The sequence below is a fragment of the Mastomys coucha genome, unplaced genomic scaffold (assembly GCF_008632895.1).
Source record: "Mastomys coucha isolate ucsf_1 unplaced genomic scaffold, UCSF_Mcou_1 pScaffold21, whole genome shotgun sequence".
Taxonomy (NCBI): Eukaryota; Metazoa; Chordata; class Mammalia; order Rodentia; family Muridae; genus Mastomys; species Mastomys coucha.
The window spans coordinates 38,028,511-38,037,548 of NW_022196904.1; the positions used below are offsets into that span (position 1 = coordinate 38,028,511).

A 9,038-nucleotide genomic window follows, 5' to 3' on the forward strand; every position below is an offset into this window, starting at 1 on the left:
CCTGGTGGCGCCCGCTGCTAGTATGAACAGTAAGTATGTCAGAAGTGTCTAGAGATGTCAGAAAAGCCAGCCTGCTGACAAAGGGCCTGCTCACATAGGTTCTCCTTGCTCCAAAGTTTTAAAAAAATGACCCTCTCACAGACGTTCATCTCAGTTCATTTCAAAGCCTGGAAACCATCTCTGAGACGCTGACCATGCCGCCATCCCATCATCGCAGGCCTGGGGGGTTGGTGTCCCAGGGCCCTGGGCTAAGGAGGCAGGCCCAGCTCTCCGAAAACAAGTGGGAACCTAGATGTCAGGAAAGACATGCAGATGGGTGGGTACAGAGGTCTTGTACCTCTGGTCTTTCTCACGATTTGGACTGTTGGCCCTCTTTGGTTAGTCTCTCTTCTGGCCATCCATACTGGAGTTTGGGACAGGAACTGAATGGCCTGGTTGCTGAGAGCATCATCAACTGCAGATAAAAACATCAGCCACTCACCCATAGATCCTTTCTCAAGGTTGAGGCTGAAAGAAAAAGCAGGCTCCAGGGGTATCCTGGAAACTGCCCATCATCCTGTCTCCCTAGATCCCAGATGGCTGTCCCTTGTCCTTGGACCTCTCCCCCCCACCCCAGAGAAACTGCTCCACTTTCAAACTCTTTATAGTTTAAGGTGGGAGCCCCGGGGGCAGGGGGCATGTAGGCAGAGACTCAGAGCCAGAAGAGGGAGTGGTCTCAGGCTGCTCTATCTCTATTGAGGCAGAGACAGGAAAGAGCAGTCACTATTTGACCCTTCTCTGGACAAGAAGAGCAGGCTATGGACACCCACTCAAGAGCATCTTTGCTAGAGAAGATGCACGTGGAAGCCTCCATTCTTCCCCATGCAAGGCACGTGGACCCCAGCTTCCAGCCCCCCTTCCCTACCATACCACTTTCTCATCTCCCCGGCATCCTCCTCCCAGCCCACAGACCCTCCATGAGGGAGACGAGAGCCAAATGGAACATAAGAGAGAATATGCATGTCTATGGGCACGTATGTGTCCCACAGACACACCCCATATGCTAGGCAGCCCCCAGCTTGTCACATGGTGCCAGAGTTTCCCTAATAACTGGCCTTTCTGGTTCAGAGTCAATCAGGATCGAAGGCCCTGGGATCTTCAAGGAATGCACTGTACGTGAAATGCCTTGCCGTCTTGTACGACAGACTTTTTTTAAGTTCCAAAATTATGATGGGAAACTTTTTTTTTTTTGGATTTGCTTTACGAATAAACCTGATTGGTCCATTTCTCTTTTGACTGACTGCCTCTTTGTAGTGCCACGCTGTACACGGGTGGTGATCCCACTCACGTGCGTGCCATGTGTACACGCACAGGGAAGGATCACTCCTGCACGTAGTTTATATGATGTGAACAGGAACACGGGAGAGGGTCGAAGGGAGTTTTCTCTCCGAGAGCCTCCCCTAATACGTTCCCCAGGTTGGTTTCTTCCCTCACCAAAGGGCTCTCCCAGGAGGCTTCCCCCATAGGTGCAGTGCTTGACTGGGCTTTACCCTAGCAGTGTCCCCAAGAGGGACAGAGATGGGGGACAAAGCTCAGTCAGAGCCACCATTGCCAGGTGCTGAAGGCCTCCAAATCTTTGCTCTTGAAGTTAGGAGGGCCAGGGTGCTTGGCTGTGGCCACGTTTTGCCCCCCCCCCCCACCATACATGCCCCCCTGAGACCTCTTTTTAGGCTCCTCCTTAAGTTACTGCAGAAGCCAAGCCTCAAAATCCCCCCCACCCAAGGCCACCAGCGTCTGTCGTCTCCCGCACATCCATTTGCTCTGCTTTGCCAGCCATGCTGGTAGAAAGGACAGGAATGTGAGCCACTCCCACATCCCTGTCCAGCGATCACAACCTCCATATGCATATGCATATATCTTTGTTGTACAAGCTGACCAGGTCCCCAGGAGTGGTCTGTGAAAGCACTGCTTGATGTGTGTGGGCAGCAGTGTAGGTCTGCATGGGGACAGAGCAGATGGGGTGATGTTATTGGGTCTGTGTGGGGGGGGGCATAGGAAGCTAATCTGCATGAATGGTAGGATAGAGCGATCAGGTTGTGTCTCTATGGGGGCAGGGAAATGTATGACCAGGCCAACTCTGTGCAGGGAATGTGAAATGGAAGGGCTATGGTTGGGTTTCTGTAGTGACAGTATAGGTGTGATTAGCTCTTGTCTGTGTATAGGACAAAGTTTCAGAGGGCTGTGTGATCAAGCTCACTCTGTATAGAGTACAGGTCTCAGAGGGACCAGATTGGGTTCCTGTAAGGATAGAACAGAGGTGTGGCTAGTCTCGTCTTTCTGGGGCTTAGCTTGGTAAAATGAGGTTTGAGAGAGGAACGGTATAAAATGCATGACCAGGCTAATCTGTAGAGGGGCTGGCAAATCTGAGGGACCAGACCATGTCCCTGTGGGGACAGAATAGAAGGTGTGAGTAAGCCTAGACTGTATGGGATAAAGTTATAGAGGCACCAGATTTGGTCCTTGTGGGGACAGAGAAGAAGCCAGGGGCATCGGAATGGTCAAGTTGGATACTACATGGAGTGGTAGGAGGAGCAAGCTGAGTGCCCAGACTTGGGAGATACACCAGGAACCAAAGGATAAAATGGGAGTGGTATGGCAGGGGTGGAGGAGGCCAGGCGGGGTCTAGCTGGGCCTATGGGTGAAGATCGCTGGGAGGCAGCCTGGTGCTGGTTAGCAGCATTGGGGTCTGAAAGGCTGCTTTTTTGAGTGTCTGTCTGTCTGTCTTCTCCCTGAGCTGTGTGTCTGACCCCCTCCCCATGAATACATCATATCATTCTGTCTCATTAACGCTGCCTTGGGCCCTGGGCCTGGCCCCAGCACCACATGCCGGGCCCATCACCAATTCATCTTTTTGCAAACTTTGAGCAAACCTAGGATTCTCTCTCTGCCCCCGCCTTGCATCGTCAGCAGCCCACCCGAGCCTTGCACCCCCCTCCACGGAACACCCACTTTTCTATCCTCAGGAAGGAGAAGTCCTTTGTCGAATGCCCCACCTTCGGCCTGTCACCCCTCTCACTAAACAGTTTTCAGTGTCTCAATAGCTTCTGCTTATATGTTTGAAGATTCCAAACTGAATGGGGAGGTGGCGAAGGCCGCGCTGGCGAACGAAGACTGCCCCCACATAGACCAGGCCCTCACTCCCGATGAGGGCCTGCCCTTTACCCGCTCGGGCACCCGCGAGAGATACGGACCCTGCTTCCTCTTATCAACCGGGGAGTACGCGTGCCCACCTGGTGGAGGAATGAGAAAGGGTATGTAGAGGAACTTGGAGCTCTCTGCATTGGCCGGGCCCGCCTTGCGCTCCTGCAGATGGGTGGGCAGGGGGGTGGGCAAGGGGGTACTGAGGGGTAGGTAGGCACATTGAGGGGGTAATGGGGAGGGACTCTAGAGGTCAGAGTTCTTTCTCCAAGGGGGATGGAAGCAAGTTGGCAGAGAGAAGCTGAGGCCTAGGCAGCTGTAGGTTGTTTTGCAGCTAAGTGGTAGAAAGGGTCTTGGCCAGGGTTGATGATCAAGGTCTGTGAACCCAAGCTAAAGGGGTATTAAGGAGACAGGGTGGAGTCTTAGCTCCCTCAGATTTCTCCAGTGGGGCAGACCATGTCCAAAAGGTAAAGTCTTGTCTCCTAGCCTCTAGTTGTGGAGGACTATTGGCTTGGCCACCACCCTGTGAAGTTTAGTCTAAGGCTCGGCTATGGAAGAAGTATCCTTTAAAGAGAAACTGAAGGCCAGTGGAAAGGGAGGCTTCATAGAAAGGTGGCTTTGGAGCTGGGAGACAAAGGTCATTATCCTTGGAGAGGTAAGCTGTGTGCTAGTCAGAATACTGGGAGTGGCAGACAGAGAACTTGACGAGGTATGTCAACAGGACTTGTATAGCTCTTTCCACGGACAGAGCACATTATTACTGCCCCGGGGGTAGTCAGCACCCCCTTGTGGCCAGTGAAGGCTGTGACTAGCGGCTTTCTTGCAGTCAGGATTTGGAGAGGTTTAGCCTGGGCTGCCTGGGGAGGAATTCAGAACATTCCACATAGGGCTGCAGGCACTGACCTGGGCCTTTCTCAGTGCAGCAGACTAGCTGGGAAGGATATGCATGTTCCTGTGCACCTCACGCTCACACAGACACATGACAGGGAGCAGGGTGGGTCAGAGGGGAGTCAAAATCCTGAGAGTAACAGCTGGTGTGTAGTCCCGGGTCTTTGTCAACTATACTAGTGTTGGGAATGGTTAAATCAGACACAAGGAAAACAATAGACGTCAAGAATCAAAGGCAGGTCTAGAAGAGGAGAAGTAGCTCCACCAAGATGAGGGACAGTCCTCTGGGTTGTGCGCGATGGCTTAGTTACACTGATCTGATTCAGGCTGGTCTCTGCTTGTTTGCCCTGCCTGAGGTCCCCTGGACCTCAGTGCGGTGTGCCGCTCCCTGCATGGTGCTGCATGGCAGAGGGCTACCAGCCTTTTGGGGAGCCCCATCCTGGGCATGGATGGGGCTGCTGCTCTCTTTGCAAATGGCTTATTCCCTGGTAAAGCCTGTAGCATGCCCAGGAGCAGGGGCTACCTGAAGAGTAGGGGGAAGCTGTCTTCATGGCTGTGCCCTGCCCAGCTAGGTCCCGTGGGCTACCTGACTCCTTGTCTTGAATGCTGGACCAGTCGGTGTGGCCTAAGAGAACAGAGTATCTCTACTGTGCTTCCAGAAGTCGAGGGGATGTGGGACAGAAGCACCCCCATTTCCTAGCAGTTCTAGGGAGTACAACCTCCATCCATAGGTGATCCCCAGTCTCAGAACCCACATGGGTTTGGGTGCTGGACTCTTTGGGAGGCACCAAGGGTGAAGGCCCCGTCCATGTCCATCCAACCCGGCTCTCACGGCTCCTGATAGCCACAAGAACTTGCTTTGCTCTGGCTGATTCGGAGCCCTTTAGGTCTGCAGGTGCAGAGCAGAAGTAGGGACTTCACCTGTCCCCCCCAAGAGGGAAGAGAAAGAGGCTGCTAGGCTGGCCCGCTGCATGGGAAACAAGCCAGCTGGAGAAGAACCTGCCTGCCTCTGCATGCGGCTGTTCGGCCTTTCCTCTTCCTTCCTTAACAACTAATTGCCGAGCGAGCGGGAGGGGAAGGCAAGAAGAGGAGCTCAAGTGTTAATTGTATTCTCTACATACAGATCTTTGCAAAGAAAGCCCTGTCATTGCTAAGTATATGCCGACAGAGGCTGTGAGAGTGACTTGACCAGGCGGCTTGGCCGAGGACACTGGTGGCTATTAAGCATCTGGGTGGACCTGCAGCCCCTCCTCACCCTCGGACAGAGTAAATTCACGCCATGCAGGTTTGCCGGACGAGTCCGAGTGGCCCGGGCATTGTACTAAGACGGACGTAGCTTTTTCTACGGCCCATGGTAATTGACCGTAGAGGATTCGCCCTTCTTTCTTTTCATTTTTTTTTTTAGAAGTTACCTTTTATTTGGGGAGGGGGGGTCAAGGGAAGCCTTAGCATGACTTGCATGAAGTTAAACAGAAAACTCAGCTAAACCAAACCCACCAGCCTCTGCTGTGACTGTATGATCACCTAACCACCACCAACAATGGAGAGAAAAGCAAGAGTCCTTTATTTTCTTTCAGCACTCTTTGACACACGGTGTCGGAGTCAAACTGTAACGGGCACTCGGTAGAAACCTGTACATTTCCGGGAGTGGGGGCGGGGGGGGGGTGGAGGTCAGGGAACAAGGATGGGGCCGGGGAGTGGATTGCTTTTTGTACCCAAGACCTAGAGGAAAGGTTCCAAAATGGCAGTCAGTCATCGGTCACATTGACCTCACCTTCATAGCCCACCTCTCACGTGGAAAACCAAGAACTTTGCTCGGAATGGGATTGTGGGAATTCACACTGCCACCATCTTCCACCTCTATCTGGCATGCTTATGACCCAGCGGACCTCTCCCCAAGACCCCGACAGCGCCTAGTTTAGGTTGATTCTCTCATCTTGGTGTGTAGATCCAGTGTGACCAAGTTTCATAACAAATTGTTCATAGTTACACCATATGGATTTTCCAATGTCATTTTAAAGCCAGGATGTAGAGTACCTCCAGTTCAGGACCACCAGAGGGGTGCCTCCCCTCCACCTTTATCAAGGCGAGAACTGGCACTGTATGCAATTTAGTACTTCAGAGTTAAAAACAAAAATAAAGAAAAAAAAACTGCATGCCCAATGTTATGCAAAGAGATTCGAGCATGAAATAAATTTTGTAACATGGTTTCTGTCTAGTCGAAAGCAGATTTGTTTTTTTTTTTTTCTGAAGCGATTGGAGGTTTGCAGAGACATGCTTCTGCATCTCGAATAAATATAGTATTTTCCCAACAGAAACAGAGGACAGTAGCTTGGCTTTGGTCTGATTCTAAAATTAGTGTGTGTGTGGGGAAAGATGATATTTTTGAAAAACACATGCTTGAGTTGAAAAAAAAATGCAACATCTCAAGCTTTCAGTGCGACATTTCCTGGAAAGACAGCAACCTCCCCTCCCCGGGCCCTGGCCCTGGAAATAAAGAGCTGCCTTTTGATCTGAAGCAGTGAGTTGAGTTTTTATTGCCTCCAGGCTGTCTCTCCATTCTGTTCTGCTGAGTGGGTGTGGCTACTGCAGTAGCCATCTAAGCTGAGGTGCTGTGGGTTTCTGAGGATGCTGTCCCTTGCAGGTTAGGCTGCAGATCCTGTTGGGTCAAGGAAGGAAGCAACTCTTGGGAGGTGAATGAAGCCCTGACGTAGTGTCTGGCACATGCTCTGTGGGGCTCACCTGCTATGGCTCTGTGACTCATCTCTGTGGTTCTCTGCAGGAAGCCATGTCACAGTATCGCGTTGCCCTGTGCAGCCATGGGTACTTCCCTGCTGGCACTATTGTTGGGCCTGACTGTTAGGTCTGGGTGCCCTGACCAGCTCCCAGGCCTTGTCTGGAGACAACCTCATTGCATACTCCTCTCAGCCCTGCATACCTGAGAAAGGTCTAGAGTCACTTCTGGGAATCTTCATTGGCAGGTTTGGGTGTGGGTTAGAATGGAGGATGTGATCCTTCCTGATCCATTTGTGATTCCAGAATGTTCCATGGAAAGAGTCCCCAAAGGCTACACCGTCAACCTCTGAGCATCTTAAGATGAGAGATAAGGTCAGAGCAGGCAGCATGCTGCTCAGGGCCACCAGCACAAAGGTGTCAACCCCTCTATGGTTCCAGTCTCTTTGTCACCTCTCAGCACAGCCTGAGTCTGTGATCCTATGGGTGGGCAGGCCATTGAAGGTGGGTAGCAAAGATTTACCTACTCTCTCTCACCTCTCCGCAAACTTGCCTCAACTTCCTGTATCCAGGCTCCACCTCACTGAGGGTGGTTAACCACTGCCCTCGTCTGAGGTCAGTGTTGACATAAGCCAGGAATCTACTAGGAAGATGAGAATTTACTGAATGACACAAAGCCATCTGGAATATAGGCTTGTAGGAACACCACAGGCAGAGAGGGAAAACTAACATACACCGAGGATCTGCTGTATAGGGTGCCTCTTACACATATTGCCTAATGCAAGCTCGGAACAAACCAGTCATCCCATATTACAGCCAAGACAATAAAGTACAAAGGGGCAACAAGCCCAAAGCCGCACAGCCCAGTGAAAAGTGAACTCAAGACCATAAGCTCCAGAGTTCCCATTGGGCTGTTTTTAGCTCTCGACTTTCTGGGGCTTTCTGGTCCTTGATGGGGAAATAGTAAAGTCCTGGATTCTGAATCCAGGGCTGGCTCCTGCCTCCTTCATGGAGTGCACGCTATGACAGATGGGCCACTTTATGTTCTGATCCAAATCTCTCCTGATTTACAGCCAGCCGAGCCCACTCTGCTGCCCTGTGGGACACCAGCCTCCCTGCCTGTCCTCTACTCTGATCCACCTCTGTGCTCCAATCAGGAGGCAGCTCTGAAGTTGTGGCAGTCATATGTAGCATCTACTTCCAACTCCTCCCCACTATCTCCCATGGCTATCTGCAAATGACCACTAAGTCACCTCACCCAGAGTAGACAATGCCTGGGCATGGCGAACAGGACTTATTCTGAGTTACAGGACTGGATCCATGCCCTAGGCACCAGGCTACCCGTCTAAGACAGGGTTTCTGTTGCTGCAATGAAACACTATGATCAAAGGCAAGTTGGGGAGAAAAGGGTTTATTCAGCTTCCACTTCCGTATCACTGTGCATCATTGAAGGAAGTCAGGACAGCAGGAACTTGGAGGCAGGGGCTGATGCAGAGGCCATGGAGGAGTGCTACTTACTGGCTTGCCCCTCTTGGCTTGCTCAGTTTACTTTCTTATAGAATCCAGGGCCACCATCCCAGGGATGGCACCACCCACCATGGACTGGGCCCTTAGACATCAATCACACATTAAGAAATATGCCCTACAGACTTGCCTGCAGCCCGGTCTATGGAGGCATTTTCTCAATTGAGAATTCCCTTCTCTCAGCTGACTTTAGCTTGTGTCAAGTTGACATAAAACTAGCCAGCACGCCATCTAAGGTTATTCTAAATGACTTCAGGCTATCATAATCAGGGTGGAAGATGGGTCAAGGGAAGATAGGTACCTGTGATCAGAAAGGGAGGCTGGGTGTGGAAGGGAAAGGGAAGTAGGCATGGCGACAGCCGCTGCATGCTGGGGTCCTCAGTACTCACTCCAGGGCCTGGCCAAACACAATGGATGAGGAGCAAGGATGAGGTATGAAGGCAAAATTACATTGAAAACACATTTTTTTCTATGAGCTCTTTCCTCAGGTTTGCGCCTGTGACCCTAATGAGCCTAAGCAAGTGAGTGAGGTGACAGTGTCAATTGTCCATGAGACCTGTAGACTGGTTTTCCAAGAGCTGCAAACAGAATAAAGTGGAGTGGATAAGGATAGAACCTCAGAGCTCTCTCAGTCAAGGTCGCACTCCAATGACCCCTGGGGACACTAAGAAGATCATTCATTTACATTCTGCTTAGCTCTAGAGTTGACTAAGTGC

The 9,038-nt window shown here is 51.4% G+C and overlaps 1 protein-coding gene across 3 annotated transcripts in view; it reads left to right on the top strand.

Moving 5' to 3' along the window:
• The window catches only part of Kcnc1 (potassium voltage-gated channel subfamily C member 1), a 42,781-nt gene extending 36,198 nt beyond the window's left edge, over nucleotides 1-6,583 (top strand). Inside the window, exons 3-4 of one of the 3 annotated variants that reach the window (XM_031386706.1) lie at nucleotides 3,102-3,290; nucleotides 4,953-6,583. In XM_031386706.1, the coding sequence (XP_031242566.1) occupies nucleotides 3,102-3,290; nucleotides 4,953-5,023 (260 nt within the window). In that variant the 3' untranslated portion in view covers nucleotides 5,024-6,583. Of the gene's footprint in view, nucleotides 1-3,101; nucleotides 3,291-4,952 lie in introns of those variants that run through there. The other 2 variants (XM_031386707.1, XR_004123037.1) reach the window with 2 other exon arrangements.
• The last annotated feature ends 2,455 nt before the right edge of the window (nucleotides 6,584-9,038 follow it).